Consider the following 15,733-nt stretch of genomic DNA (forward strand, 5'->3'; position numbering starts at 1 on the left):
AGAGAATTTTTAAAGTCTTAACATATTCCTACCAACCCAGAGCAAACCATATATATACATGTTTATATATATACATACATATATATATATATATATATATGTATGTATATATCAGTGGTTTATATACATACACACACACTTTACTTACAGTATAGTCAATCCACATTATTTGCCGATTCCATATCTGGGAATTTGCCTACTTGCTAAAATTTATTTCTAATCCAACATCAGTACTTGTAGTGTTTTCCCGGTCGCTTGCAGTTGTGGGCATGTGCGTGGCAGCAAAAACTGTGTGGCCTGAGGTGCATGTTCCCAGCTGGGGTTGAACAAGGCAACCTCTGCCTCTTGTTCCAGCTCTTATACTCTGAACAAGTGTCTTTTTCATGGTCTCTTTATTGCCACATTGTATACATTCTCGTGCTTTTTTGGGTCATTTCGCTGTTTAACATGGCCTCAAACCTAGTGCTAAAGGGCTGTCTAGTGTTCCTAAGCTCAGACTGTGATGTGTCTTTTGGAGGTGTTAAGTAAGCTTCGTTCAGGCATGAGTTACAGTGCCACTGGCCATGAGTTCAAGCTTAATGAATCAACAATATACATTAAATAAGGTGTCATTAAACAGAAACATACAGCAAGGCTGTGTATTGATCAGTGGATGAAAATGTTGTGATCAGAGGCTCACAGGACCCCAGCCCTCATTTCCCCTGGGAGCTTTGGTTCTGTATTCACTGTAATACACAAATGAAATATACACAAGCACACACATACACTTATATACTGTATACATAACTGTTTTGAGATTAGATTATGTTGTTTTAGACTGTTCTTTTACCTAAGATAATGCCTGAACTTTCCCCTATATCACAGAATTCTTTTAGTTGCACACTGCAAGCTTGCGAGGATTTGGGGGAGACCAAGACCCAGTCATCTGCCCACCTCGACCCCAAGCACCCTGGCGTGGCTGACTTAAAGGAAGTTTAGAAACCCAGGACTTCTGGCCCTGGTGACACAGAGGCCCTGTGAGAAACCCGGACCTGAGGAGTCTAGACTTTGCAAATCACGCAGGCCCTGATGCTGAGGTTGTGTAAGAAGGGATTTTGCTGGTGGCTAGTTCCGGTTTCAGGCCTCCTCCGTGGCCCTCGGACACCAGTGTGGCCTCTGTGCTTGCTCATTCCCAGAGGGAGGGGTTGTGGTGAAGCAGGACAGGGGCCAGAGAGGGCTTGACCTCCTAGCATCTTCGTGTCTTCCTCATTTTTTTCCCACAAAGTACAGATTTTCCATTGTGCTCAGAGCTGGGCATACAGCATTCAGTGTATGTACAAGACAAGCATGGTTCCTGCTGTCAGCATTTGCTGTAAAGTGTAGTCGACTTTGTGATGGGGCAGTAGGTGCCAAGGGGACATGCACCAGGGAGACCCAACCTAACATTGGTGGGGCGGGAGCAGTCAGGGAGGACTTTCTGGAGGAGGTAGCACTTGAGCTATGCCCTAGGAGTAGACTTGTAGTCATCCCACATTCTGGCTTTATCTGATTGTTTCCTTACGTGTCATTTAGTTTGCTTCTCTCCCTCACGTACTTCGTATGAAGTGGAACTTAGGTCAAGAGACTTGAGATTCATGTTAAATATTTTGGTGACAATACTTGACAGAAGGTTTTGTATACTTCCTGTTGCATCACCTCAGGGTCTAATTATCCCTCTTATTGGTCATGCTAGGTTTGATCACCTATTACAGTTGTGGTCACCAGATCTTTCCATTGAAAAGGGACATTTTTCCCTTTGCTGCGAGACTAATCCCTGGGGTGATATCTTCACCCCATATGACTCTTCTTTTCTCCAACAACCTTTCACCTCATGGTTCAGCATCCATCAAGGATCTTTCCAGAGTGGCTGTGCCATCTTGTTTTCCCCCCAGCAATGTCTGAGAGTTCCAGTGGTCCCACATTTTTGTCAGTATTTTTTTTTATCTTAGCCATTCTAATGGATGTGTGGTGATCCTTCATCATGGTTTTAATTTGCCTTTCTCTAATGGCTAATGATGTTGAATATCTTCTCATGCACTTATTTGCCATCCATATATCCTCTTTTTTTAAAAAATAAATTTATTTATTTATTTATTTATTTATTTTTGACTGCACTGGGTCTTCGTTGCTGCACACGGTGTTTCTCTAGTTGTGGCGAGCGGGGGCTACTCTTTGTTGCAGTGTGCGGGCTCTAGGTTCGCAGGCTTCAGTAGTTGTGGCACGTGGGCTCAGCAGTTGTGGCTCGCAGGCTCTAGGTGGAGGCTCAGTAGTTGTGGCACACAGGCTGAGTTGCTCTGTGGCATGTGGGATCTTCCCGGACCAGGGCTTGAACCCGTGTCCCCTGCATTGGCAGGCGGATTCTTAACCACTGTGCCACCGGGGAGGTCCCCACGTATCCTCTTTGATGAAGTGTCTATTCTGATCTTTTGTCTATCATGTAATTGGGTTGGTTGTTTCCTTACTGTTGAGTTGTGTTTTTTTGGTTTTTTTTCAATATATTCTGGGTATAAGTTCCTCTTCAGATATGCAGCATGTGTTTTGAGGGCTACACCAGGGAGAAAGTTATAAGTGTCACCTCCAGGGAGCATGACATGTACTATGTAAATCTCTGAAGGAAATCTGCTTATTTATTTATTTACTTATTTATTTAAATTGTGATAAAATATGCATAATATAAATTTTACCATTTCAACCTTTTTTTTTTTTTTTGCGATACGCGGGCCTCTCACTGTTGTGGCCTCTCCCATTGCAGAGAACAGGCTCCGGATGCACAGGCTCAGCGGCCATGGCTCACGGGCCCAGCCACTCTGCAGCATGTGGGATCTTCCCGGACCTGGGCACAAACCCGTGTCCCCTGCATTGGCAGGCAGACTCCCAACCACTGCGCCACCAGGGAAGCCCCATTTCAACCATTTTTAAGTGTACAGTTCAGTAGCGTTAAGTACATTCACATTGTTATGCAGCCATCACCACCATCCATCTCCACAACTCTTCATCTTCCCAAACCCATTAAGCACTAACTCCCCATTTCCCCTTTCCCCAGCCTCTGGCAACCACCATTCTACTTTCTGTCTCTATGAATTTGACTACGCTAACTACCTAGTATAAGTGGAATCACACAGTATGTGTCTTCTTGTGACTGGTCTTTTTCATTTAGCATAATGTCCTCAAGGTTCATCCATGTTGTAGCATATGTCAGAATTTCCTTTTTTAAGGCTGAATAATATTACACATTTTGCTTATCCATTCATCTATCAGTGGACGCTTGGGTTGTTTCTGCCTTTTGGCTATTGTGACTAATGCTGCTACGAAAAAGTCTGCTTTTAATTCCTTAACACCAGGCCACTGAGTATTAACTGGGTTTGGGATATAATCCAAAAGCCAAGGTCAGATGTGTTAGGAATGCTTTGGTTGCAAGTAACAAAAACTAACTCATACTGACTTTAAATAAGAAAAAAGGTTTGGGCTTGTGTGTGTGGAATGTCCAGGATGCTGGGTCCAGGGGTTCAAGCAGTGTCACAGGACATGCCACTTTTCTCTCCCTCTGAGCTCTGCTTGCTTCTGTGCTTTCTACGTATTAAATCACGGTGTAGAGTTCTCCCAGCTCGCCACTGCAGTGGGGAAAAGGGTCTCTTTCCTGATCAGGCCATCAGAAGTCCCAGAATTGAGTCTCATCATCCTGGTTTGGGTGACGTGCCCATCCCTGAACCATTGTTGGGATCAGGGACTGGTAGATTCTGGTTGGCCAGGCTTGGGACACATGATACTCCCTATCACAAAGACTAGGGGAGGGAGAAAGGTGACCCTCCAAGGGAAATCAGGGGCTATTACCAAAAGGAGAGAAGAGGTACCAGATGAGGAGGAATACCGGATACCTGCCATGAGGGAAAAACGAACTGCACAGCTCATGTGTGCCGGGCATTGGCAAAGCCCTATGTACCTTAGTTATTGCAGTGAGTCCTCAGGGGAGATTGTTGTCCTCATTTTAGAGAGAAGGACACTGTGGCCAGAGAGATTGGTACCTTGTGAGTTTCACCCAACAGCAGGGCTGGCACTAGAACCCAGTGCATGGGCTCTTTCACCAGCCCCCAAACCGTGGGCAAGGCCAAAGCCCTACGTTGGGACAATTCTCATCAAAAAGTTAGATCTGTGCCTAAAAATGCAGGCATTGTGCTCAGAGGTTGATTCCAATAAACTAATTAGATCTGCTACCGAGTTCTTGTACCATAGGGACAGAACTTTAAAAATTGTAAACAAGGGCTTCCTTTGTGGCACAGCGGTTAAGAATCCGCCTGCCAATGCAGGGGACATGGGATCGAGCCCTGGTCCAGGAAGATCCCACATGCTACAGAGCAACTAAACCCATGCGCCACAACTACTGAGCCTGTGCTCTAGAGCCTGTGAGCCACAGCTACTGAGCATGTGTGCTACAACTACTGAAGCATGCCTAGAGCCCGTGCTCTACAACAAGAGGAGCCACTGTAACAAGAAGCCCACGCACCGCAACAGAGTAGCCCCCGCTTGCTGCAACTAGAGAAAGCCCACGTGCAGCAACAAAGACCCAACTCAGCCCAAAATAAATAAATAAATATATATTGAGAGATTGGGATTGACATATATATACTAATATGTATAAAATGGATAACTAATAAGAACCTGCTGTATAAAAAATAAATAAAATTCTAAAATGCTGGATAAATAAAATTTTATAAAAATTAAAAGAAAACTACAAAATATTACTGATAGAAATGAAAGAACACCTAAATAGAGTGACACACCTAAAAAAATAAATAAATATAACTAACTAAATAAACAAATTTATCTTTTTTTAAATTGTAAACAAGAGATCAAGAATGAATTATGTAAGCAGAATTTTTTTTTTCTGTTTATGGGTGTATGCTTTGGGTTGGTTTTAAAATCTTTGATGATCTTTTATTTTTTTCTTGTTTTTAATCCACATTGGCATTGTCCTTCACAGATAGTCATACAGACTTTGTTTATACATCCCCCAGGATGGGGACCTTTGGTAAGGTATTTTCTGGGACTCCATTTACCCATCTGGAAGGTGGGGCCATTGGGTTGGCTGAGTTCCGTGGTCCCTTTCAGATATGGAAAAGCCCCCTTGCTAGTTTCCCTGCCCCTTTTCAAAACCATTTTCTACACAGCAGCCAGAGGCATATAGATGGATATTTTTTTAAAACATACATTAAATTATGTCAAACGCCTCCTCCCCAGGCCCCTGCACCCCTCAAAACTTCAATAGAATAAAAATCCCTCACCGTGGCCTATAAGCCCTGTAAGGCCCTCGTGATGCAGCTGCTGCTCCTCCAGGCCACATCCCCTTCCCTGACAGCTCTGTCCTGCCATAACGGTCTTCCGGTTCCTCAAACATTCCAAGCATTTTCCAGCCTGTGTGTCTTCATTTGTACTTTTCATTCTGTCTGGAATACACTTTCCTCAGCTCTTCCCCAAGCCAGCTCCTCATCCTTCAGGTCTCAGTTCAAAGGCTGCTTCCTCATAGGGACCTTCCCTTCCAAGAACACCCACCGCCACCATCCCCATCCTGCGTTACCACAGCAGGCTTTGGGGTCCTTCCTAGCACTTACTGTAACTTAAATTATATACATATTTCCTCATCTGCTGGTTTATTGCCCATCTTCCCACTGTTCAAGGGCAGGGTCCGAGGCTGTCCTGCTGCTCCTTGTAACCCAGCACCCAGCAGAGGGCCTGGTACACAAGAGGTGTTTAATAAATGTTGTAGAGTGAATCAAGGAACGGGAGCCATTCTAAATTGACATGCTGGAGCCTTGGTTAAGCAGAATTGATGTTTTCTTTCTTTCTCTCTCTCTCTCTCTTTCTTTCTTTCTCTTCGTTGCTGCACGTGGGCTTTTCTCTAGTTGCGGCTACTGGAGGCTACTCTTCGTTGCAGTGCGCGGACTTCTCCTTGTGGTGGCTTCTCTTGTTGCAGAGCACGGGCTCTAGGCACGCGGGCTTCAGTAGTTGTCTCACGCGGGCTCAGTAGTTGTGGCGCACGGGCTTAGTTGCTCCACGGCATGTGGGATCTTCTTGGACGAGGGCTCGAACCCATGTCCCCTGCATTGGCAGGCGGATTTTTAACCACTGCACCACCAGGGATTCCCCTGTTTTCTTTTAAATAAGACTAATGACTATTCAGCTGGCTTTGGAGACAGCTCTTCTTGTCGTAAAATCACTTTTCCAGGGTGACTCTGCCTCCCAAAGGGTGCCCTGCCCTGTCTTTTGGCTCTGAGGTACCCAGGACTAGTGGGTACAAACAAGGCGGGGGAGGCGGGGTACCTGAATCCCTGGTGTTGAAATAGTCCGTCTTTCTGAACTGGGGCCGGGTAGACTCTGGGGACTCAGAGTGAAGGGTACTAAGATTTCTTGAACTTTTCCTCTCTGCCAGGCAAGGAGCTCAGAGCTTTACCTCCGATAATCATCACAATTCTATGTAACATGGGCTCGATGACCCCATTTTACAGATGGAAACTGAGGCCCTGGGGGTTAGGAAATTGCGTGAGTCTAGAGTCCAAATGCCTTCCTTCCTGCCTTGCTTCGCTGAAATGAAATAGATGTTGGATTTAGAGTGGTTGTTCCTGGTGAACCCCTTAGCTGGGCATTCAAGGGCACCTCCCATCTTGTCTTGATTTGTCTTTACGTTTTTTATCTCTTCTCACCTGGAAAATCTTCTCCCATAAGTCCCTGGTGTTCACAATGGGCTCTGGCTCTGGCCCCCCATAGCTCCTCCTTTTCCTGTTTTGAGTGAAGGTATCCTAGGAAGAACTCATTTGGGAAGAGACTTTGTCTAAAACCACTTTGGAAACCACTGCTGGGCATGGTCCCCGTACTCCCTGAGCTTGTCTTTGCTCCACCATCATCCCTCACCCCCGAAGGTCTCTTCTTTCCTCTCCTGCTGTCTAGATCTACGTGTCCTTCAAGGTATACCATGATGACTTCAAGCTTCAGAGATCTCTCCCACCCCACTTCCTGCATCCATCAGGACTAAATTACATGTGTCAGAAACCCAACTTAAACTGGCTTCAGAAATAATCCCAGAGTGTGGGTGTTGCCCAGGATTTACTGGCTCAGGAAACGGGACAGACAAGGAGTAGATTGAGCTACAGGCAAAGCTGGACCTAAGGGTCAGACTGTGTCATCAGGAATCTACTGATACTGGCCTCATTCTCAGGCAGGCTCCTCCCAAGCGATGGTGAGATGGCCCCCTGGCATCTCCACGTTGCATCCTAACAGCCTAGCAACCTCAAAGAAAGAGAGAGAGCTTATCTTTCTCAGGGGTCAGAGCAGAAGTCCCAGGGCTGATTCTTACTGGCTCTGATTGGCCCGGCGTGGGTCATGTGCTCACTCCTCAACCAACCACTGTGGACAGTGGTACCCACCTTGGTGTCTAAGGGACTGTGTTGAGGTAGGGAAGGAGGCTCCCAGGAGAAAAGTCAAGGCACTCTGGTTGAAGGAAAGGTTAATCAGTACCGGGCAAAAAATAAGAGACGTCCACTGCGCACATGTTACTTATCTTCACTTACGCACGTGCTGTCTCCGCAGCTCACCCTCTACTCACAGAGGCAGGGGCCCTGCCTGTGTACCCCCATGGCCTTTTTAACAACACCTAGCCCCTCGTGTTTATACAGCATTCCTCTGTTTCCAGACAGCTTTCACATATGTATGTTTTAAATGTCAGAATTACCCTGTAACCACAGATAATTTGTGCAAGCCGGGAATGGATGTGCTGATCCCTTATCCCCTGAGTATCCAGGTGGTGTCCAGGGCCACCAGAGCCCCCAGCCAGATGCTGTGACCTCCTGCTGCCACCTTGGTTTGCCCGAATTTGTTGTCAATGTATTATTTTCTGTGTGTGCTGTGACCTGTGACAGAGATTGAAAACATGGCCCTGTGGTTTATAAAGTGGCTCTCCAACCTCCGTCTTAATCGAATCCTCACACTATCCTGGGAGGCAGCGGAAACATGCTGTTAACCCAGTTTACAGATGGAGAAACTGTCATGCAGAGGGAAAAGATGACTCAGCCCAGGCCCTAACTGGAGAAAATGGCGTGATGGCTTAGCTTATGAGAAATAGAAGAGAGCTAAGAGCCGCAGGTTGCTGTGCCTTCTGACAAATCAAGGTTTTAAGAATGATGCTGACAAAGTAGCCAGCCCCGTGGCTCTCTGAATTGACTGGGGAGTAAGAAATCGTGAAAGTAACAGCATCTCCTGAGATGAGCAGGGTGCTTATGCTTTCCTATACTTGGTTTCATGTAATCCTTTGCACAGCTCTCAGAGGTGGGGGTATTAGACCCATTTTATTGAAGAGGAAGCTGGGGCTCAGAGAGAGCAAGTGACCCATCCAAGTCATACCTCTGGTCAGGGGCAGAGCTGAGATTCAAACCCAGGTCTTTCTGACTGTGAACTGCTTTGGTCTTGAGTCCTGGAGATGGAAAGACCCCCTTGGTGTTAACGCCTGTCTCCATCCCTCTCTGCAGGTCTACATCATCCGTGTCACGTGGTCCAGCGGCTCCACGGAGGCCATTTATCGGCGCTACAGCAAATTCTTTGATCTCCAGGTAAGGATCTGGGGTCTCCGGCGAGCTGCAAGGTGGGAAAGAGTTTATTTGGACTTACTTTCCACTTTGACTTCAGAGCCACAGTGTCTTGTTTAAAATGATGTCTGTGCACTCATCTCAGCAGCACATATACTAAAATTGGAATGATGTAGAGAAGATTAGCCTGGCCCCTGTGCAGGGGGGACACGCCAATTTGAGGAGCGTTCTATATTTTTCAAAAAAGGGTCCATCACTTTGGGGACATAAGTAATGGGCTGTATTGCTTTATGCTTTGATATTCAATATTGTCCAAATAAAAGAAAGGCTCCTGTTGACTGCTCTAGAACGGAGGCTAATCTGGAGATCGTTTGTGTTGACTTTGAAGTGCAGATCTTGAACGTGTGTAATCGTGTTTGCTGGTGAGTTCAGTTGTTGAGTGTGTTCAGACCTCGTGGACCTGTTCTGCTCTCAAGACAGACCCACGTCTGTTGCCTCACCTTGGCCTCCTCTCCCCATCAGGCTCCTGGCTCAGCTCCTAAAATGCCTGCCGTGCTCTGAGGGCACCGTGCTCACCTTCTCCTCTCCTCTGAGGCCTTTGCATTAGCTCTTCCTCACCTGGAATACGTCCTGCACCCTCCAGCCCCCTCGTTGTCTCATCTTCTGGGAAGCCTGGTCCGACTTCATTCCCTGGCCAGCGAAGGCCACCTCTTCTGCACCCCACAGCTCTGCATCCCTCTGTCCTGACTCTGTATTGAAGTTGTCTGCCTGTCCCCCTCTAAACTAGGACTCTCATGGGCAGGAACGACATCTTCATTATCCTCTCTTTCCTTCATGTTTTATTCAAGGACACTGTATGTATCCAGTCAATGTTTGGTGAATGAATGAATGAATGAACGAACAAACAAACGAAGGAATGAACTATAACCCCCCTGAGCACCACCAGTCTCACAGGGAGCCTATGTGGACAGCTCTGTGTAAGCCCCTCCCCAGGAGGGTAAAAGATCTCTAATCCATGGGTCAGCAGCATTATCCTGACGTCCCCAAAGGCCAGCAACCCAAAGCAAGTGTGTCATGAAAAGTCACAGTGCCTGATATGACGTAACAAAGTTCTTTAGAAAACATAGACCTCAGGAGGAGATGGGAACTTGCCCGGCTTCCTGAATCCATGAGTGTTCCCTGCCACTTGGTGAGGGGCTCACATACCTCACAGGCCAATGTAAGGCCTCATCGAGATGACTGTCTTCTTTCCCTCTGCGTACCAGTTAGGATCCTTTGGTTGCAAGGGACAGAAACCCAACTCAAACTGGCCTAAGTAGATGGGGGGATTTAGGGGGCTGGTGTGACAGAATGTCCTGGGAGAAGGAAACTGGCAGGCTTCAGGTGAAGCTTGATACAGGGTTCTCCCGTGTCCTCTCACCCAGCTTCTTCCTCTTGTTCTGAATTCCCAGTTCCCTGATGTTGGCTTTATCCTCAGATCCCACATGGTTGCAAAATGCTCTGGGCTCACACTTAGCAGGAAAGAGTGAAAGGTCACTTTGCAGGAGTCCCTGCAAACACAGTGTTGTGTTTCATAGGCTCATCTCGAAGCCAGTCAGTATGGTTGAGCAATGTGATGGCCAGTGGGCTTATCCGGTCCCTGCTCTGCCCCTCAGTCAGGGGGTGGGGACTGAGACCTGGAGAGAACAGCTGTGATCCGATGCAGAGACGGCATTGTGGGGACCTCAGGAGACAGCCCGGGTCCTCCACACACCAGCCTGTCTTTCTGCCTTCCATGTTCTCTCTGGAGGTAATATTAACCACCGTCATCCTTGGTTGAACAGACCTAATCTGTTCCTAAAAATGTCAAGTAGAGACTTTTCGGAGCCTGTGCTCCAATATTTTATTTTATTTATTTATTTTTATTTTTATTTATTTATTTTTTTTTGCGGTACGCGGGCCTCTCACTGTTGTGGCCTCTCCCGTTGTGGAGCACAGGCTCCGGACGCGCAGGCTCAGCGGCCATGGCTCACGGGCCCAGCCGCTCCGCGGCATGTGGGATCTTCCCGGACCGGGGCACGAACCCGTGTCCCCTGCATGGGCAGGCGGACTCTCAACCACTGCGCCACCAGGGAAGCCCTGGGCTATATTTTAAACGGGGGAGGGGAGGTAATAATGTGCCCCTAACCTGTTATCACCAAACAATCTACATTATAAATTGCCAAGAGTCATTGCATACTGGACAGCAGTTGACACCAGTTACGTAATTACTTAATATGTAATGAACTCATAAGTGACGTTTTGTGTTCACTATGCAACAAACCAAACAGTATCATATACAAATGATATTTTTCTTCTGGTCCGCAGCAAACATGTACCAAATGTCAATACCCAAAGAGGCTCTATGTTAAAGATGTTAAGATACCATCTAAAAGGGACTTGGCAGGAGCAGACACGGGCATGGGGGGGGGAAGGGCTGACCCTGGAGGAAAGGCAGGAAAGATGATAGCAGTAATGCCAACACCTCCGAACGTGGTCCTGCATGAGAAAGACAGAGATCCATACCCTCTTGCTCAGACGCAAGAGTGATTTATGTAGATCCATTTCGGCAGGTCTTTAGAGCGTGGATATTGGGTAAATATTTTTGCAAGTTGCTAGACTGATTTTTCATGCACCGAGGGTCTATGTTACAGGGGCAGTGGTGCTACCTATATTTTTGCTTTCCAAGGCCTCTTGCCTGCCTGATGCTTCCAAGAAGGAACAGAGGGGACAGAGATGAGTGACATGGGTGATTGCTAGCCTAGGGATTATTGGCATCCACAGAGCAGACACCCACTCAGCTAGCTTAGGCAGAGAGAAGTGGGGGTGGACTGATGAGAGGATGCCAGTGTGCCCCCATGGAAACCAGAGCCAGGAGTACAGCCGGCCTCACAGGGGCCCGGAACCAGCAACAGAATGACCCACCGGAAGCCTGGCAGCTCCCGGGCCGTGTGTCACGTGGCCACAAGCTCTCCCATCGAACCTGCTCCCTTTCCCGCCAGCCCCTCTGGACCAGCTTCTTCCACTGGCCCGTTGGCCCGCATCCCCCAGACAGCACCTTCAGTCCCCAAGTTGAAGTGCCCTCCCCTGTGTCGAGGCACTGGAGTTGGTGGGTTCAGCTCCAGTCTCTGGGAGAGAGCATCTGAGTGTCAGCATCCTGGGTCAGAGTCCACCCCCCCCCCCCGCCCCCGAGCCTGCTAGCTGTGGCCAGAGGGGTGGGGCGGGTGGGAGAGCATCATCTAGAGGAGGAGGTTCAGTGAGAAGAGGGTGGGGAGGAGGCCCTGGTGGCGCGGACGGAAATGTCCACTGCTGCCCTTGGCAGCCTATGGGCCAGGCAGCGTGTGGGGAACTTGACTGTGTTACCGAGGTCCCTATTCCAGCGTCGCCCAGGGCTTCAGACCTTGACTTCTGGGGTTAGGCAAACCTGGGTTCATTCACATCTCAGCTTTGCCTTTTCAGGTCTCAGCGCAGTGTCACCGCCGTATGTTTCTGAGCCTCAGTTTCCCCATCCACATGCTGTATTCAGAATGAAAGCACTTTGCTCCCATCTGTTGTGACAGTTAAGTCAGTTGTGCCTTGCTCAGTAAGCGTTAGCTGTCATCCGCTGTCACTCTGCTCCCATGGGATCTGCCCAAGGTGACATTGTTTGGGAACGTTTTTGAGCCAGGGTTGGATCACAGGGCATCCTGGTCTGAAGCCTGCATTCCCTCTACTCTCCTGTTCTAACTCAACTTTCTTATTTGTACCAGAACTTAAAAGTGAGGTTTCCTTCCCTCCAACTCCAGCATAATTAGTAAGAATTGGAGGTTTGCTGCAACATAAATAGCTGCCTTAGACTCCCCTCCTGTAACAAAGTCTTCTAAAGACAGGGCTTAAGCCAGCTTTAAAGAGTCCCAGATGGGCAACTGGAGTGGGAGAGTCCTGGAATTCCAGAGGGTCCTGCTGTCCTGGAAATGGCCTGCCCCGCCCTCCAGCCCCACACCTGAGAGAGGGAAGCTGGAAGAGGGCTGATCCCAAGGACCAGGCAAGGAGGCTGGCCCGCGTGGGGCTGCGACACCCTGAAGTTGGATGATTTCATGATTCCCCCCTCCCCTCCCTCCCTGTCTGGCGAGTAGCCTTGGCTTTTGCAGCAGTAACTTGGCTCAGAGTATGGCGGGGGGGGGGGTCAAGCTTTCGTGGAGGAACAGCTCGGCCAGTGTGGCGTAATGGAAACAGCAGACGACTCAGTCAGGAGACTTGGGGCCCAGCCACCTGTTCTGTGTGGCCATGGGCACACCCCTTAACCCCTCTGTGCCTGATTGTGATTTCCTCATCGGTAACATGGGGGTGATGATAAGGAAACAGCTGGCATTCCTGAGGTACTGCCTGCTCAGCATCAAGATGTAGTGACTCATTTAATCCTCATGTCAAGCTTATCAAATGAAGAAACCCAGGCTCAGAAAGGTTAAGTCATTTGCCCAAGGCCACACAGCCGATGAGCATTAGAACTCAGATTTGAAGCTGGGCAGGCAACACCAGGGTCCACAGTCTTGGTCACTCTGCTGTGCAGTGCTGCTCTTATAAGTGGCTACTTCACAAGGCTCCGTTGGAGTTAAAAGTGATGATGTGTGTTCAGAAGAGGCAAATCCATAGAGACAGAAAGCAGATAGATTAGTGGTTGCCAGGAGCTGGGGGGAGGGAGAAAGGAGAAGAGACTGTTAATGGGAATTGGGTGTCTTTTTAGGGTGATGAAAATGTTCTGGAATTAGATAGTGGTCATGGTTGCACAACCTTGGGAATATACTAAAACACACTGAATTGAACACTTTAAAAGGGTGCATTTTATGGTATGTGAAGTATATCTCAATTTCTTTTGGTAAAAAAGTGATGACGTGTGTGAGAGCAGTTTTTGGGCTGTCGAGCCCTGAGCTAATGTCAGCTGTTGGGATTATTGATAGGCGTGGGTTGCTGCTAGGACTTGGCATGAAGATGAGAGCAGGCGGTGATGCCAGTTTAATAGAGTGGGTAAGACCCTGGGCTTTTATCCAAATGCTGCCACTTCCTGGCCATGAGACCTTGTTGTAGTCAGAAGTGTTTTAGTTGCAGATGACAGAAACCCAGTCCACATGGATTATTCGAAAATTACATTGATTAGCTAAATGGAGCTGAGAAGACTAGGGGTACTTGGCTTCAGGTATGGCTGGATCTAGGGGCCACAGGGTCAACCAGCACCTGCCTTTCTCCACTTCTTGGTCTCCTCTGTGTCCAGGCAGGGTGTTGTCTGGTATGGTGGCAGCCACAGCTCCCTGCTGTATCCAGTGGTCAGCTCAGTGACTTCAGGGAAAAAGAGAACACCCCAACGGTTTCAGCACAAGTCTCATTGGTTCATCTTGGTTCATCCAGTCAGGGCCGGCCCAGGAACTGGAGTAGAATCAGCATCACATCCGTGCTGACTAATAGAGGAGTAGGAGATTCCCCAGAGGAGATCAGAGACGTGCTGCCAAAGAAGGGAAAATAACCTGTAGATGACAAAAAAGTCAATGTCCCCTCTGGTGGGGGCAGGACACTCAGGCAGAGGAAACAAGTCTGCAGAGAGGCCGCTGGGGTAGAAGGAAGGAGCATGACTCAGGCTCCTTCATGGGAAGAGAAACTCACAGTCACCAGCAAGAAGGTCCCCTTTCTGACAGATCACCTTCTGATACGATTTCCCAACTCCCTTGTCTTAGGAAAGCTGGACTCTGATAGTCAGGCCCACCCCTACTGGTTAACATCTGGCAACGTGTCTCACTCACGTGAGGGCACAGGCGGTAGAGCCCTGGGCTTGGAGTGGGAAGACCTGGCGTCAGGTCCCAGCCCTCTGTCTCACTGGCTGTGTGGCCTTGGGCAGGGCCTTCAGGCTCTCTGAACCTCCCTTTCCGCCCTCATCTGGGCACACTCTGGAGAGTCCGTCAGAGTGTAACAGAGGGAGCTGGCCTCCGAACAGGGCACTGGGCGGGGACAGGAATGCCTGGAGAGCTGAGGGCAGCGCCTAGCGGAAATGTGGTTGGTTGAGTGATGTCATAACAATATCGGCGACTGTTTACTAAAACGCACTAGATGTCCATTTATACGCCATCTCATTTAGTCCTCAGTTAGAAGCCTGAAGTCAGTGTTGTGTCCACGTCACAGAAGGGGGAAGGGAAGCTCAGAGCGGCAGAGTCACGTGCCTAAAAAGGAGCATGGCTGGACTCGGGCCCAGGTGTGGGTGAGTCTGAAGACTGTGCTCCTGCCTCCTGAAGGTCCAGGATTGCCTTCGAATCTGTCTGCTCTTAGAGTTCTGTCCTCTGAAGACAGCTGCCCTCTGAAGGCCCACTCGGCACCTCCCTGTGAGATGCAGGCATAGTCTATCCTGCAGAGGACTGCTCTGAGCAGAACACGAGCCCTGCACGACACGCCTCGGATGTGTGACGGGTCCACTTTACCCTGTGCCATGTGACCTTTGCCCTCTGAGTGTTCCCACTAGTTCATTGCATCCCCCAGGCCAAGGGTCATGGTCATCCCTGGAGCCAGGGCTTCCCTCACAGAGGGCACGGTGAAATGTTTGCAAGTGTTCAAAGAGTGTCCCCTGTGCCAGCCAGGGAACTCAGGCAGGGCTTGCTTCCTGGAGGGGGTGACATCTGAGCAGGGTCTTGATAATGAGTAAGGAGTTGCCCCACTGACAGGATGGGGGAGGGCATCCCACACAGAGGAAACCATGTGTGCAAAGGTGCAGAAGTGTGAGAGAGCAGGACTGTGAGCTGGGCATCTTGCAGAATTCCGACAGCGGGGGTGGCGCGAGGGGGATGCACAGAGCCAGCTGGGTCACCCTGCCCGGCAGGGAGTTCTCGAGAGAAGCAGCAATGACATGTGTCCTGTAAGCAGGAACACTCCATGCTTAGGGGGCTGCTTCCAGGCACGGGGGCTTTCCGGGGGATCCGTTTCCCAAATGCAGCACATCATAGAGCTGAAGGCAAGCCGGAGGCGGCATCTTGATCTGTGCCTTTGTTTTTCCCCAGAGAAGGGAACCGCGGAGACAGGAGAGGCTGTCCCAGGTCACACAGCAAACATCATTTGTTTCCAGTTTCTGTTGAGATAGAACTGGCCTGTCCCCCTTCTGAGAGTTTCGTAGC

At 48.9% G+C, this 15,733-nt stretch overlaps 1 protein-coding gene across 2 annotated transcripts in view; it reads left to right on the forward strand.

Annotated features, from left to right (window-relative positions):
* SH3PXD2B (SH3 and PX domains 2B) overlaps positions 1 to 15,733 on the forward strand; it is a 112,129-nt gene that overhangs the window by 21,777 nt on the left and 74,619 nt on the right. For both annotated transcript variants that reach the window (XM_081232337.1, XM_081232336.1), the window contains exon 2: positions 8,532 to 8,612. In XM_081232337.1, the coding sequence (XP_081088463.1) occupies positions 8,532 to 8,612 (81 nt within the window). The remainder of the gene's footprint in view (positions 1 to 8,531; positions 8,613 to 15,733) is intronic.

This window comes from Mesoplodon bidens (assembly GCF_964165515.1).
Source record: "Mesoplodon bidens genome assembly, chromosome: 4".
NCBI classification, from domain to species: domain Eukaryota; kingdom Metazoa; phylum Chordata; class Mammalia; order Artiodactyla; family Ziphiidae; genus Mesoplodon; species Mesoplodon bidens.